A 16,839-nucleotide genomic window follows, 5' to 3' on the forward strand; every position below is an offset into this window, starting at 1 on the left:
GCAAAGTAATATTTTTATAGACACAAATGAGAGAGTTTGTCTTCATCTATGTATTTGTTTATTAACTAAAGAAGTGCTTGTCTGCTGGACACAGGCATTCGGGGATTATCCTTTTAAAGTTTCAGTGCCATGTGTAGAACTTGCAATACATACATAGATAAGACATCTGGGTAGTTTGTGGCATAGAGCTGCTTATACTTGCATGAAAAAGAAAAGGCGCTTACCAGTTGTTTTATTCAAATATTCAGCTCTAAATTATAACAGTGAGATTCTTTTTTGAGTACAGTCACTCTGTTAAATAACACACATGCTATTTCCTAGAGGTTTCTTGCCCTGGCTTCCAGCTACATTAAACCCATAAATGAATTCCCGTGTAACATGCTCCTTATTGGCTATCTGGGAGTGCGAACCTTGTAATTATGCTAGTCTGTATTATGGCCCTGATTTGTTTAAGCATCCCTATTTAGGACAACACTGTGCACGTGCTTAAAGTTGAGCATGTGCTTAATGGCTTTCCTGAACTGGAGCAAATAAAAAATGCAGGCATGATGAATGGAGCTTAGTGTTGGAAAATGTAATCATTTAAGACCAAGGTAAGTTGATGGCAGAGAGAATGGAATTTATTTTACCTCTACTGAAAAGAGCCATCAAATTGCATGTTGCTTTTGGCTAGTCAGTTTGGGATAACCTCTAATCCCTACAAATGCAAATCAATTGTTGTGTGAGAATTTGATAAATTTGGGTTGTAGCTTCTGAATTTGTCTATAATCAGCAGCATATTTATAAAATGTTATCGACTTTCCGGGAGCTTTTCTGAGGTGTATGTGATAGATGAGAAGTAGAGGTTAGAGTGAATTCCATGTGGCAGGCAGGCTTTTGATTTTTGGGGGGGGGGGGCGGGGCGGGGCGGAAGCATTAGATACCTATGATCCATTGCCTTTGGTATTTATATAGCAGGGGGGGAAAATACTGGTCACTCTCAGCATCAACCTAGCACACAGTAGCAGTACCTTGGAGAGGAAACTTAAATTTCTGTTGACTTGAACAGAGCCGAGATTTCAACCACAATGTGTAAAAATGCATTATTTTGGGGTATATTTTGCTTCCATTGTGAAAGAATGAATCTTCCCATGATGCTAGAATGTGTATATTTGATTTTTTTTTTAAAGACAATCAACGTAACCACAGGGCTGTACACTTAGAGCTGTAAAAAGTTACTTTAAGGCCCAATCCTGCTCTCTTGACCTAGGGAAGATTCATTGATGTCATTTGAATGACATGGGTATAAAGCAGGCATTAGTAACAGGAGAATCACTTTTAAAGAAATAAGGCAAATTAGAAAGAATACTTTAATAAAATAGCATCTCTCCATTTTAAACACATACCATCATTTAATGTGACCTGGATGTTTTTGTAAAAGGTGCCAGATTGTCAGCACTAAAGAATCGGACCTTCCAGTTATCTAAAGGAAAAAATCTTGTCACAGGAAGTAGCAATTCTTATTTATTTTATTTTATTTATTTATTTTAGTCGTGCTTAGAAGCCATAGTCATGGACCAGGACTTCATTGTGCTAAGCACTATACAAATCAGAACAGACAGTGCCTGCTCCCAAAGAGCTTACAAGCTAAGTAAACTTCCTTACCTTGCTCCAGCAGTGTGCTAGAACCCCTGGCTTAGGTACCACCGTAGGGTTGCCAGGCATCCATTTTTCAGTCCGAATGCCTGGTCAAAAAGGGATCCTGGCAGCTCCCATCAGCACCACTGACCAGGCCATTAAAAGTTTGGTCGGCAGCGCAGCGGGACTAAGGCAGGCTCCCTCCCTGCCCTGGTTTTGCATGGCTCCTGGAAGTGGCGACATGTCCCTGCGGCCCCTAGGTGCAGGGGTGGCTAGGGAGGGTCTGCCCGAGTGCCGGCTCTGCAGCTCCCATTGGCCGGGAACCATGGGGGCAGTGCCTGCTGTCAGGGCCTGTGAGAAGGGGCAGGGCCTTGGGGCAGGGTGTGGGGCAAGGGTGTTCAGTTTTCTGCAATCAGAAAGTTGGCAACCCTGTTAAGATGAGGGTTCAGTCGCCATGGTTATTCAGTCCTGCTCTCGTTGCTGAGGCACCCCCTTGTGGAGCCAGTTTTGATGGCATTCTGTGAGGTGAGCCTCTGTCTGCTGTGAATTTGAATGAGACCTCCAACTTATTTGACAGATGTTATCAATCAACTGTCAAATAAAACCACCTGTCACCGACTTGTGGTGGATTTGAATTGATGACCTGGAGGTTGAAAGGCCAGATATCCAGGTCCTCTTAGCAAATCTAGTTCCTGAATGTGCCTTTGAAAGGTGACCTGAAAATGAGGAGGAAAAAATGGATTTGTACCCTTTTTTTTTAAGCTTCTTTGATGTATAAAGAAGGCCTAAAAGGTTTCTTCATGGTCCACCTTCACCACCAAGTTGTTTATCACGTTGAAAAGTCAAATTTTGTCTATCTTTTTTTTCCTTAAAGGCTGTCTAAACAGCTGGGAGTCTATCCAAAGCCCATTCAAGTTACTGGAAAGACCTTCCTTTGACTTCCATGGACTTTGGAGCAGGTCTGTGGAGAAGTGCTGGGAAGATTATGGTATTGGAGATGCCACGCAGTTAAATGTGATATGTGAGGGGAAGTAGTTCTTGCTAAAAATGTTTAAAGCTCTCTGGCTTTTGTATGTTTTTGGTAACACCTACGTAACTCAAATATCCAAATATGCAGCTGGGAGAAAAGATTGTTTTGTTAAAGATTCAGCACTCCCACCCACCTCCTTTCAATGCAGTGCTGAGAGAGCTCACAATACACATGTAAGACCCAAACCAAAAAATATGATCATCTTGATATTTCTAAGGTGGAAAAACAAGCAGGAGTCGGGAGGGGAGATGAGACGAGACCCTTTTAAAAACAAACTAACTTTTGGGCCTTCTTTTCATACCATTTAAAAACAAACAAACAAACAAACAAAAAACAGAAAACCACCACCAGGCGTAATCCCTGTTCTTTCCTTTGCAAGTCACTCTTTTCTCCAGCACTTGCAGTCATTCTAGCAATGTCACTCACTTACTGAGAGCAGGAGCAGAGCACTGGAGTTCTAGAACTGTCATCTGCTGAATCATCTGGCAAACATTTGCCTTTAGGGGGTACGGAGTATATATAATCAAAGTGTGTTCATTGGGAAACCATGTGGTAATCAAGTTTGAGATTTTACCAGAGTAAGGAGCAAGGTTTGCCTGGCAGCCTTAATTCTGCTTCTTTTATCATTATATGCTATAAAAGACATAGCATGGAGGTAATGAGGGTAATATATATGACATACTATATGGTAAATGTGAATGCCATTTTATTTTATTTTTATTTCCCCTCTTTGTCCCCATTTCCCCCACCCACCGAAGCTATATTATTTTCATACATATGGGAAGTAAGAAAACAATTTTCTGCTGAAGGAACTAGGCAATGAGGTTTCCCAACTGGTCTCTGGTGTGTGTTTTTCTGTTGTGTGTGCTGAAAGGATAAATAAGACCAACAAAATAATATTGCTTTCATGTTCATTTCTAAAGTTCTTTTTCAGCAATATAGTCAGAGTATAAGATAATTTATTGCAAGTGCTTTCATTTTGTTAGGTCAGTATTCCTTATTCGGGGTTCATTTTGCTTCACTGAAAATGTCATTTATACCCTAGAGAGGGCGGCTTTAATGTGATCAGAACTTGTCTGCTCAACAAAAGAACTGTCAGTGCAGAAAAGTGGAATGATAAACTGTTTCACAATTCATAGGTTAAACAGTATTGAGGGGAAATGAAAGCATGACAAGTCAAAGCATGTCCTATAAATCAGCAGTGTGTGAATTAAGAAGATTGTGTGTCTGAATACACGTGCCAAACATTACATGAGTGATTTAAGAAAGATTTCAGAACTGCTTTGAATGTGCACTTGCTGTCCAGATTTCTTCAGGAGCTTTTTTTCATCTTATGAGCATTTTTATTTCCTTCAGTAGTTAACGAATAACAAAGTGTAACACTAAAGATTGGCATTACTTTACCTAATTGAAAAGATAAGTAAATCATTTTAGGGCGTGTTTTAAAAATATACATAAATATATTTAAAACAGTCAAATGTGAAGCTGTTACTTTGATAGTCCAATGAGATAGAGTAGTACTGAGAGAATTAAGCTAGTTTTCCTATTCAATAAGTGTTTGTGCCTACTCCCATTGAAGTCAATGATGTACCGCCGTTTACTTCAGTGGAGCAGAATCAAGCCCTAAGTAAGCAACACTTAAAATTAAAAAAGTAAGATGCAAGGATTAAATACCAGGTTACAATATTAATAGTGGCAGATAACAAAAACAAAAATTGCACAGACAATGACTGTGTATAGGAGCAACTGAGGGTAGTTTTTATATATTTTATATATATATTACTCGTTCGTAAGCCGAATATTTTTGGTAAAGTGACTCATCAAAGAGTGGGGGTCGGCTTATGAACGGGTCTACACCAAAATTTGATGATTTTAAACTCTATGGAATCATCGAATTGAATATCTAATACATTGTCGTTTTGTTTACCTGGAGCGTCTGCAGGCATGGAGCTCCTCAGCTACCTGTGGCCGCGGTTAGCCGTTGCCAGCCAATGGGAGCTGTGGGAAGTGACGCACCTGCAGACGCTCCAAGTAAACAAAACGTCCCAACCCGCCAGCGGCTTACCCTGACGGCCAGGAGCCAAAGTTTGCCAACCCCTGAAATATAGGGTCAGCTTATGAAAAGGTCATAAAGTTTTTGCTATTTTTACCTAACCATCTTGGGAGGTCGGCTTATAAACGAACAGGCTAATGAATGAGTATATACGGTATATACAATATAAAAAGAAAATACGTATGCTTGTCATCACCCTGATGATTTTCACTGGCTATGGCACACTTTGTCTTTATAAATTGCAACCGCTTTGTGGCTAGGTTTCTATTACAATAGGTTTCTATTATATTAATAATTAATATTGGTTGACATTTTTCAAAAATTGATTTTTCATAGGAACTTTGTATTTAGACCAAAAATGCAAGAAAAATTGCTAAAATTTCACTCAATTGTTTTTGTTACTTGATCAGCTCTGATGATGTGTCCAGGAATATAGGTTATAAGTCAAGTTGTAGTAAAATTTACAACAGCTTTTGAGATTGCTTGCTTTCCCATGCCCTCAAACAGAAGATTTGTTTTCTGAGTCCTACATTGTATCTTCAGACTTTTTGCTGGGATGTATATCAGTACAATATCAGCAGCCCTGAGGGACAATTTCCCCCTGACTTTACAATGATGGATTTAGTGAAATAGTGTCTGATATTTCTATAAACTGTTTTGATTTTAATTATATTAAAATATATTCCAGAATTTAAGGTGTGTAATGACTGCATTTCACCTTTAAATGGATTGCACCAACCCACTCAAAGGATATGCTCTCTGAGGGGACACAGGGAGGGATTCACTCCACTGGAAGGTAATATGGTCCTATTAGGGCCAGCCTGCATTTGGAAAGCTACGTAAGAAGCATGCATTGCACCTCCTAACCTGACAAACCATCTCAATTCTTAACCCTTAGTAGGAATGTGTTTCAAATTTAGAAATATGGAGAATAAAAATGAATTGCAGCACAGATGAGCATCTGTTCTCTTTATATGAACTACTTACCACTATTTTGCTTTTACTTCTAGTTATAAGAAAACACATGAAACTCTGAGCCATGCAGGACAGAAGGCAACAGCAGCTATCAGCAATGTAGGAACAGCCATTGGCAAGAAATTTGGAGATATGAGGTACAGAAATTCTCTTCTGGTTTTATTTCGGGGGAAGGGAGAAAGACAAAAGAACACTTGGCAGGTTTTCTTTCTAAATTAGGGTTTAAAGTATTACTGCTGATACTGCTCGTTGTGATGATTTTATACCATACGTTTTTCAGCCTAAAGGAAAAAATTGTTGTGTATTAAGATGTATTTCTGTTATGAGTCCTGGTAGAAAGAAAAGGTATTGCAACTTGGAATCCCTTCTAAATAACTTTGCAAACCTAGGGAGGTGTATAGATAAAACTGGGGGAAAATGCAGCTAATTTTATTCATAAATGGATTTTTAGAGACAGACCTCTTTCGAAGAAAACAGGCCTGCCTCTGCACTATTCTTGGGGAAAAATAAATTGAAAAACATTTTGGACACTTTCATCAGCTCACTCCAGAAATACACTGGTGTAATTAAAAAAAAAAAAAAAAAAAAAAAAAAAAAAAAAAATGGAGCCTGCAGAGAGGTGTAGGTACAAACCCTTACTTCCACATGAGTCCTGTTGACTTCAATGGGACACTCTGCAGGACACACACATGCACATGGATCTCTTTGCAAGGTCAAGATGTTAGCCTGAATTAAAATGAAAGAATCCCAAATGTATCTGATATCTTGGGCCTTTCCAGAGCGAGAAGCAAGTATGGTTTGACCCATTGGGATTCTGGGACTCTTCCCTTTCCACCGATCTAAAACTCTTCTTTCTAGCCCTAAAGGGCAACAAGGCACCTAGCCTGACACTTGCCACTAGTGCAGAACCTCATATTGCTCATCTTGGTCCTCGGTCCCGTTAAGAATTACTAGTGGCACCTTTGATATTTAAAACGAAGACTATTACAAAGAGTAAGCAAACAGTATTTTATTTCATTGGGCTTAATCTGTAGAAACCAGACTTTGATTTCAGGTTCACTTTCCAGTTTTCACAGGCTAGCACAAGTCGGCAAAGTTTTGGTTGCAAACGCTGCTGGACTGTTTCGATCCAAAGAAGTTTAATTGAAAATAATACATATTATTAAGAAATTGTTAGGTTCTGTGCTTTTCACACACCAGCTGAGTGTTGGGCTTTAGCTACCTGACAGTGTATCTTTAAAAATGTTAATTTCACTAGGATCTCTCAGAATAAAGGAACAAAGGAAGAAACTATAAACAGTATGAAGTTTAAAAAAAAAAAAAAAAAAAAGAGTAGGCTCACAGAATTTCTCCTCCAGCATTTTTAGTTAATAGGCTTTTTGTCCTGATGTATTTTTCTGTATTGCAGACACTAAATTTCTTAACATTTTAGATTTGATAAGTCCTAGCACAAAAAGCCTTGTTCCGTACTTTCAAAGGGAAAGTTAGTAGACTAACTCAAAAGAAATGTGTGTGCAAATCATATAATTGAGCAGAGAGGCTAATAAATATCTGATAGCAACTCGCTTCACCAGCACTGAGATATTTACAGGGGGAAGAGCTCTGTACAAGATACTCTTGTACTTTGAATCACTTACTGTATATCAGTTGTATAAGTAGCACTATTGAAAACTCCAAAATAGATACATTTTTAAAAATGGAATCACTGTACAATGGGGAAATCAAGACTACATTATATTTTCTCAATTGCTCGTAGACTAGTGCAACCAGATTTCCTGTTCCAGTCCTGCCATTGGATCCACATGGACCCTTACAGCCTCACAGAATAAGAGCCTTAATTCATAGAGAAATCAGCAAATTATTGCACAAATATTTTTGTCGTAATTGAGCATTGCATGACTAAAGCAAATATAGTTAAATAGCAGCATTAACCCAATTTACAGTATTTCAAATGCAGGCAGGTTTTGCTGCGAATGTTTTGTGCATAATTCTTTGCAGCCAAATAAGGGGGTGGGTGGGTTGGTTGGTTGGTTTGTTTGTTTTCTGCTACTTATTTGTTAAATTTGAAAGCTTGGTAAATCCTGATACTCCCGCCCCAGTCCCCTCCCAGCACAGCAAGGCTTAGCAAGCACCAGAACCACTGTTGCTCTTCAACATGAAGAGAAGGGAGGCCAGAGGCTGCATAAGGGAAATCTGCACCCCTTGAGCTCTGCTTTGCTGTGAGTGGGGCTATGGCATGTTAGACTTATGGCCAGGATCTGGGCACACCCTCTGCATAATGGACAAGCCCTTTGCCACTATTATAATCTAGAATTTAGAACAGTGGTGTAGAGTGACTGTGCCAGTCTCTGCACTGGCACCTGGTCACAGGTAGGGAAGATTCCATCTACTCAGCATCTCCCAGTCAAAATCCCTTTCCTTATGCTTTGCACTGGGTTTGAAGTTAGTCTCCTAGGGATAGATTCTAGAGTACTGGAGATTCTACAGTAAAATGCAAGGTCAGGTCTCAGCACAGTATGACTTTTTCCAAATTCTTCCCTCCTTGTCTCTCAAGTCACTGTTCTCCATGTGTGGATCTGGCTGAGTGAGTGGCTTCCTGCACCACAGATACAAATGGCCTCATATTAGCAGAACATGCCTCCCAGTGGTTTCCTGAGCCCAAAACGGACTGATCATTTTCCATGACATTGTCAGAAGCACGTGTCTCCCCTCCCCCCCCCCTTTTTTTTTCTGAAGACGCAGGGTCCCAACAGATAATCCAAAAGAGTATTCCACCATGATTACCCCTGACAGTATTTACAAAAAAGTCAACAGGGAGTCTGGTGGCACCTTAAAGACTAACAGATTTATTTGGGCATAAGCTTTCGTGGGTAAAAACCTCACTTCTTCAGATGCATAGAGAAGTGAGGTTTTTACCCATGAAAGCTTATGCCCAAATAAATCTGTTAGTCTTTAAGGTGCCACCAGACTCCTTGTTGTTTTGTAGATACAGACTAACACGGCTACCCCCTGATACAAAAAAGTCATATATCAAAAATAGTCCAAATAGCATGTAAAGTGGAGCAAGGCTTGTGCTAGGCTCTCCCCAGGTCACGTTCCATTATTGTCCTCAAGAAGCTAAATTCTCAGAGAAAGAACTAGGAAGGGCAACATTGTGTAGTATGTAGCATGTGTGGCAGTAAAAGAAAAGGCGGGAAGAGGTGGAGTGGGGGCAGAGCAGGGATGGAGCACCCACCAGGAAAAATATAAGTCAGTGCCTGTGTCCCTATGGCAGTACAAGGTCAGGAGTCCAAATGTTACACTGCAGAAGAGTGGAGAAGCGATATAGAAACAGTAATGCACACCACCTCCCCAATATGCAGGAGAACAGACTGTGTTAATAGTGCCTATTGCATAGATACATGGTAGGTAGGTGTCTTGCTACTATAGGCATCCTGCGGGCAGGTCCTGGTGTTGGCAACCAAACCAGTTCTATAGAGTGATTGTTGACTAAATCAGCCAGCAAGAGACTCCAGAGCCCAGGGTCAGGATATGTGACATTAATCCACATATCCATTAATGTCACATGTCAGTAACTCCCATGCAGTCATGTTCAATAATACACCCTAATCCATGAGCTCATCAGTGGTTGGTTTGTCATATGCGTTATCTTTAACTGTCCTGGCTTCATTCTATGTGACAGTGAATGACGTGGTCTTTAATTGTCCTGCCTATATTTCTGGCAATACTGGATTGCATTGTGAGACTGTTGTATTGCACATGCAGTGCATTCAGTGCTGTAAGGCATAGTGTGGCTGTTTCCTGCTGCTGACCAACTCTATGTACTTTGTAGCATCTAGCCCCTGTGTCACTTAGCACTAGATTGTGCCATAAGGAAAAAGCCCATAGCAAGAGGTAGCATGTTGTTCCACCACTCCAGGACCAGGCCAGGCAAAGTTCTGCCCACTCCCCAGACCTTTGCTGTGAACTGGAGGAGTAGCAGATGCTGCTGCTTCTCACAGCACACCCAAACCCACAATATGGCTAGCCCATGTAGGAGCATAGGCATGCTTTTACTTCCCCTTTGTGCCATGCCAGGGGTATGTACTCCAAATTGCAATCTAGCCCTTAGTTTGTATACTATCCATGGGTATGGACTGATGGGATGGTAGAGTTCTTCCTTTAAAATCTTACATAAAGAAGTGAAACAAGCCATGTAGCACAATAACATGCACTGAGCCATGTCACTAATCATAAACGCAATCGAGATCATTTGAGAAGTCTCTGTTAGTATATAGCAGGCTGTTTCACCACAGGTTTTATTTTGGTTGTACAGCATTATTTAGAGCAGTACATTGGATTTTTAAGACCACTGACATGAAACTGGCACGCATTTTCCTTTTCCATTTGAAAATTCATTAGTTATAGAATGTAATATCCCAACTAATTGATATGTGAGCTTACATTCTGCATCAGCATGGAAGAATTATAGCAGTTTATGGAGCAGTTTTCTTTTTTTTTTTTTTTTTTTAAGGGTGTTGGCAGAATTAATTTTCTTTTATTAACATTTTAAAAGTATTATTATTACAATTATTACTTAGGCAGATATATTCCTGTTTTCCTAAGCACTGTTCTGGCTGGCAATTCTGAAAACACAGGTTTCTTAACATTAATGCTCATTATTATTATTTATTATTATTATTTACTATTTTCATTTAAATTTTTCCCCTCAATAAAAATTGTCCTATAGCCCTGTCTTGTTGGCTGTGTGTTGTACTGTGCTGTCCCATTGAACCCGAGAATGTCTGTACAAACAGTGATTTAATTAAGATGAAACCGTCTGAGACAGCACAAGGTTTAGTGGACTAATACTCTAGACTCTGGTACATGCCAAGTATTTGTTTGATTATGTAACACAGCAGTAGGTGAAGGTATATTTGAAGGAGTTTCAACTGATTCACATTCTCCAAGTGTCAAGAAATTGATGCATATGATTTTCTTTTTCTCCCAAGGATGGTTTGGCATTTTAATGGGAGATCGTTTGGATTTTTTTTTTTTTTTTTACCCATGTTTTGCTTCATACTATGCCAACTCTTAACTCTTGCTGTTCTTTCTTTATGCTGCCCTCCTAGGTCACATTCGATTGGGTAAGATGCGTATTGCTCTCATAAATACTGCCGCTGACTTTGGTATGGCTTGTTTAACACTGTGCCCTCTTTCCTTTCAACATTATTCTCCCAGATAAAAATACGTTCCAGATCAGCCACAACATCTTGATTTTTACGGCGTGATGAACCTAGAGGGGTTATGACTGGAGTATGTGAAAAGACCTTCAGATTGGATTCAGAATGTTGTTTACCACATTCTTGGATGGATTAGACTCAAATTCACATAACGAATGAGTTCAAAAGATGTTTCTCTCAGGCACATCCATGTACATGCAGTTCGGTTATCTCAACTGTCCCTTGTTATTTTTAGAGGTTGGAGCATAAACGGCAAAAGCTCAGTACAAATTGTGTTTGGACAGCAGAGTTTTGTAACTGTCATCTCACTGATTAATTACCACCTTTTAAGTGAAACAAATGCCCACGTCCTGCCCCAAGATATACTGAGGAACTCCTGTTGCCTTCAGCACGAGTCCTGCAGACCCATCTAAGGGTAGAACATGGCCCTAACGAATAAAACATAAGCAGGTGCTGAGCCTGCAAAGCACATACAATTGTGTTTAAGTTCACACTGTTCAAAGAGCTCCCAGTAGAGTTGGGTTCTCTTTCACAGCAAATATCAAAATTTGGGGCGGGGGGAGTGTTTCTGAATCAGACAGGAACCAAATATTGAAACTCTCCATGAAACAGAATTACCATTCTCCACCGAACTCTGCTCAGCACCTAACGGGTTAAAGCTCCCACAGCCTTACAGACCCCTCCTTCTTAATAAACTCACTAGAGTTTTTAGGTGTTTCATGTAAATGTTAACAGCCGCCCTAGTCACCATTTTAGGCCAGAGCTTCTCTCATCCTATAAATTCAGTAATGTGGAGTGGCAAGAATACACTCTCCTTATTTTTCTTTAAAGAAAATAAAATTGCATTGGTACGAGGAACTGGGGAAATTTTCTCCATACTCATGTCATGCATCACATGGCCCCTCCCAATGAATCCTGTTTTAATGTCATTTTGGATTAAATAATCTTTTTGCTTAGAGCTTATATTTGGTATGTGTCTGATAGTAGATGAGCAGCCTGCTCTAAATTATTCAGATAGCTCCAGTTTTCTGATTCTTTCCTACGTGGCACAAGAACAAAGTGGAAAATATGCTTGTTTCATTTAACCTGGATTGTTAATTGTTGCAGGCATTAGTAGTGGGTTCAGGAAAAGAGAACGTGATCCACTGCATTTTTGGAATGCTTGGGCTGTAGGGTTTGTACTTTTTTTTAAGTTTAAAAGCAGTGTGAAATAGTTGAATGTTAAAACCTTGTTTTGCATTTATTACTGAATGGTTATTGGTGTATTACGGTTTATTAGAGTTTTTAAACTATCTTGTCTTTACTGATGACTAGAAAATATACAATAGAGAACATGCCTGCATTGGCAGGAAGATGGGTTCATATGACCAAATAGATCTTTCCATGTCTAATTTTTTATTTTATGTCCGTGTGTGTGATTTCCTCCCCCTACTTACAGCAATTTCATAGATAGACTATGCAAGTGAATTTCTAATTTATAAGGAACATTATAATGTAAAATTTATTTGAATGCTTTTGTGTCTTAATTGTTATAATCACTTTGGTTGATCAGAATCAAATCCTGGTGCCACTTAAGTCAAGGCAAAGCACCCATTGTCTTCAGTAAGACCAGGATTTGGCTGTCAATCAATAGTGAAAGTAGCAATAAATGGATTTTTGGCACAGTACATACTCCTCCAGTAAATGAAGTACTCCTAGCCTGAATATTTAAATGTAGTTGGGAGCCATTCTTAATTTCAAATAAGAGAGTTTTATGTTCACCATGAAACCCTAGAATTTCATTTATTCACCACCTACAGAGCTCTTTACAGGGTTTACCCTTCACAGGGAATACAAAGGCACTTTCATACCCCTCTGCATGATATTAGCTTGCACATGCCTTGCTTTTGTGAACTGAAAAGGTTTGATTCCATTATTGGATTGTTAGCAGGAGATACTCTGTGCAGTTCTTCTGAGCCCTATTCAGCCTCTTGATCAGTTGCAGAGGTGGTGGGGCACAGAACATCTGTGATCAAAGTGAGGAGGAGAGCTCTTTGCAGCAGGAGCTGAGTACCAGCGCTTCTGAATTAAAAATAAATAAATTGCCATGTATACGGTGTGCTGATCATGTTGCAAACTGTTGCTTATAGCGCTGTCTTTTCTCTTTCCTCTCTCTCGCTTTCACGTGGCAGTTACTCTATTCGCCATTCCATAAGTATGCCTGCTATGAGGTAATGTGTCAACATTATTTGTATACACTAAGCTGAAGTAAAACCATACATACTTTATTTGGGGATTTGCTTTTCTTGGTCCTGATCTTTCAGCTTTTACTTGCATAAGTAGGCTAGTTTAAATCAATGGGATTACTCATCTGAGTAAGGGCTGCAAGACTGGGCCCTTTGGTGGTTTTGATTTATTAACTGTTAAAGTACTGTTATGTGCCGTTAGACAGATGAGAGGGAGCTGAGAAGAATTTGAGGAGTGGATGTTTATAGATATTATCGAATGTGAAATTTAAATATTTTCACTGCATCTAGGAACTGTGCTATTACGTCAATGGGAGGCGTATCTGGCCCTTTTGTTTCTAAGTATCTTTATTAGACAAATTTCGATAAATAGAAATGAAAAAATAAACCTTAAGGACTAAATACGTGATCAGATATCTACTTCGGTATTGTTTGGATTTACAGGGATCAGTTGATCAATAGACCATGTCTCCTCTTCACTTGTTACAGTAAAAGAAGGGCAATATGTACTCACAGGAAAGTAGTGATGTCAGAGGAGTCTGTTAGACAGTGGGTCATGATTAATAAATCAGAACACTGTAAATTAATGGCTAAGTTGTGGAGTTAGGAGCAGAGAGTGAGGGCATGAGACTGTGCCATCCTCTTACTTCTCCAGGATTACTTCTCCTGGCTCAGCTGTGCTGGCCAACGTGTTTCTTCCCACTCCCCAGTCCTGCTTGCCTATACCCCACTTATCTGCATGGATAGGGAGTAGTAGCCCCAGGGATGTTGCTGTAACCATGATGGGAGTAGCCCAACTAGGAGATCAAGGGAGCACCTTAATCCCCCTGCCTGGGTGACTGTGACCATGGTCTCACCTCAAGACCGAGCATATGCTTATCACATCTTATGCCCACAGCATGATTGTGATCGATACATTTTCTTTTCCGCTGGCAATATTAAAAATCAAAAGCATTTAAAAAATAAAAAAGCTATATTCAGTTTTTGAATAAAATAGGCTGCAGTTGGCGGACTGACTGGCAAGAGGACTGTCACTTGCACTGAACAAAAAATCAGACCCCTGATGTACATTTTATTTCTTCTAAGATATTTTCACACCCATGACTCTCACTCAAAGGGCTTATTTCTACCCTCTTTGGAGTCAGAGACAGAACGTCAGTTGATTTTGTTAGGGGCCGAACTGGGTGCAGATAGATGCATGCTAAGGGCTTACTGCCACTTAGGCACTTTAGGTGCCTAAATCCCAGAATCAGGTCCCATTGGGATTCAGAAAACCCCAGCTCAGCTGCTTCCAAACCATGCAGGTGTCTAAAACTGGTCAGCACCTACATGTTTATTAAAAGTTCCGTAGGCGCCTGTTTCTGTCTGTGCGTGCGTGCGTGCTGCAGCCAGGTGTCCAGACGCCCTACCCAGAGTGATGCACGGACCAAGGGGAAATAGGCATTCCTCTGCTAGCGCGCCTGAGGGCCCTGATCTGGTGAGCAGGCTCAGCGCTTGTCTACTGGATTGGGCCCCCACAAACGAACTTACACAAAAGTTATGAAGGCGGTTCTCCTTCTCTCTTCCCTTCAGCTTATTGCCAAAACGGCATAGGTGACTATGAGACAGTTGCCGCTGTGAATCACAAGCGGAAAGAGGCACCTTTCTGCAGCTGGAACTTAGGTTCTTCTTTCCTAAGATTTAGCACACACCTGTTTGGCATCTCCCATTGGTTAGCTTAGGCAAGGAGCTTCCTAGCATGCTGGCTTTTGTGAACCCCTTGAGGTGCCTGTCCGTCTCCATTCATTGTAGAGGAAGCCAAGGAGCCTGACCCAAGCTTTGTGAATCCCAGTGATTTTCTAGAATGCTCAGTGCTTCCATGGCTCAGCTTCTTTGTGTCTCTAGCCCCAAGGGCCTGATCCTGCTAAAGGCCGAGATCTCCAGTTCCCATTGGAAAGCAATGGGAATTGAAGGCACTCAGCACTTTGCAGGATCAGGCACTAAATTACAATGATATTTTTAAAAAACGTCATTTTCATTGAATTTCCTACTATTCACAGACAAAAAGTTTATTTCAGTGGGGCAAAACAAATGGATAAAATCAAGGAAATGCAGAATTAGGGCCAGCAGTCCCTTGGCTCTTAGGAGGATACTATAAATGTATCACAGCATAGAGTAGCTGTCAGAGAATAGTAAATATTCAGTTTAAATTATTACACAGCTTCTGCTCTTGCAAGTGTGTAGCTTAAAAAATACTACTCAGATTAGTGTAATTGGATTTGAATGACAGCAAAACAAGCGTCTGCTAGTAGCACACTATTAATGTGTGGTTGCATACTGACAACCAGTCCTCGCTCTGTGCTGGGATCATTGTCTAGCAGAAATTGGACAAATAAACCGTGCCGTTACTGTACACAATTAGGTTCAGAACTGACTCTCTTCTTTTATCATGTTTTTCCTCCTAGGAATTCTCCAACTTTCAAATCGTTTGAGGAGAAGGTTGAGACCACTGTCACAAGCCTGAAGGTAATGATTAGGAGCTGTGTTATGTGGCTGTGCTTGTTAAAGTGACAGCTTAGTCATCACTGTCATTTGTGCCAAAGGCAGATTGGATTGCATCCTTCCATGAAGGATTTAGTGGAGCTATAGTGCAATGAAAGAAAAGGAAGGCAATATGCAGAGAAATATTCTTTCTTTGCTTCTGGAATGCCAAGTAACAAACTATATTGTCTGTCAGCTTAAATAAACAGTCTCAACCAATGCCCCATTGAAACAGTGAGGGTCGGGTGCTTAGCTGGTGCGATGGATGGATGGATGGATCTAGGCTGATTTACACCAGCGTTGGATCTGGCCCAGAGTTTTGAATCGTTCTTTAAAATGTCAAGTACTAACTTCCCAGTTAATGTCAATCTTTCCTCTGGATTGCCTCAAAACTGTGTAAAAGTCTGTACTGAAGGAAAGGTAAATTATAATGACAACCTTGAGCTACCCCGATGATTAACAGTTGATATATCAGACATGAGGCAGTAGCACCTTCTGGTGCTACCACATTAACAGAGCAGAGCATGGCACCTTTAGAAGGAGCTAGCCTTTGCACCGTGCAGAGGGTGAGCAGAGAGGCCATCTTCCAAGCCATCTCGTTCTTCTGATGAAGATGTGTGCATAAAAAATGCTGCTTGGTTCAGTGTGGTGTAAAGATTCAGTTGGATCACAAAGTGCATTCTTTCTTTGTGCTGACTAGAGCTATATTCATCAACCTTCAGCCTTGAGAAGAACTGACAATGTTTGTTGCAGGAGTGCCAGTGTCTGTTATGACACTCAGGTAAATATCCTTAGGTTAGTAAGAAGATGGCTTTATTACCCAAATACAAATTGCAACTAAAACTCAAGGCTGCAAGTATATAGGGAAATCTAGTCTCATGGACACCATGATTGAAATGTTATAGCAGAGAAATTTCCAGTCCAGACCTGGAGGAAGAGGGTGTAACTCCTAGTTAATGGAGGGCTGGACTTGGCCTTGAGTGCTCCAGAACCAACACTTCCATCAATAAATTCTTAGAGCTGTTCTGTCATTTGTATCTTTCAGATGTTCAAAGTACTATGGTTATAGGTTTTTTTTTTATGGCCAATACATCACTATATCTGATTGCTGAATTTACCTGCACTGAAGCCTCACTCTACAAGTAGGAAGCTAAGATACACAAGGCCAGTCCTGGGAACTGAACCCAGATCTCCAGG

General features: G+C 40.3%; 1 protein-coding gene across 1 annotated transcript in view; it reads left to right on the forward strand.

The window, feature by feature from the left end:
* TPD52L1 (TPD52 like 1) overlaps positions 1 to 16,839 on the forward strand; it is an 81,639-nt gene that overhangs the window by 60,452 nt on the left and 4,348 nt on the right. The window contains exons 4-7 of the mRNA XM_065401366.1: positions 5,711 to 5,812; positions 10,787 to 10,801; positions 13,069 to 13,107; positions 15,567 to 15,627. Coding sequence (XP_065257438.1) covers positions 5,711 to 5,812; positions 10,787 to 10,801; positions 13,069 to 13,107; positions 15,567 to 15,627 — 217 coding nt within the window. The remainder of the gene's footprint in view (positions 1 to 5,710; positions 5,813 to 10,786; positions 10,802 to 13,068; positions 13,108 to 15,566; positions 15,628 to 16,839) is intronic.

The sequence above is a fragment of the Emys orbicularis genome, chromosome 3 (assembly GCF_028017835.1).
Source record: "Emys orbicularis isolate rEmyOrb1 chromosome 3, rEmyOrb1.hap1, whole genome shotgun sequence".
NCBI classification, from domain to species: domain Eukaryota; kingdom Metazoa; phylum Chordata; order Testudines; family Emydidae; genus Emys; species Emys orbicularis.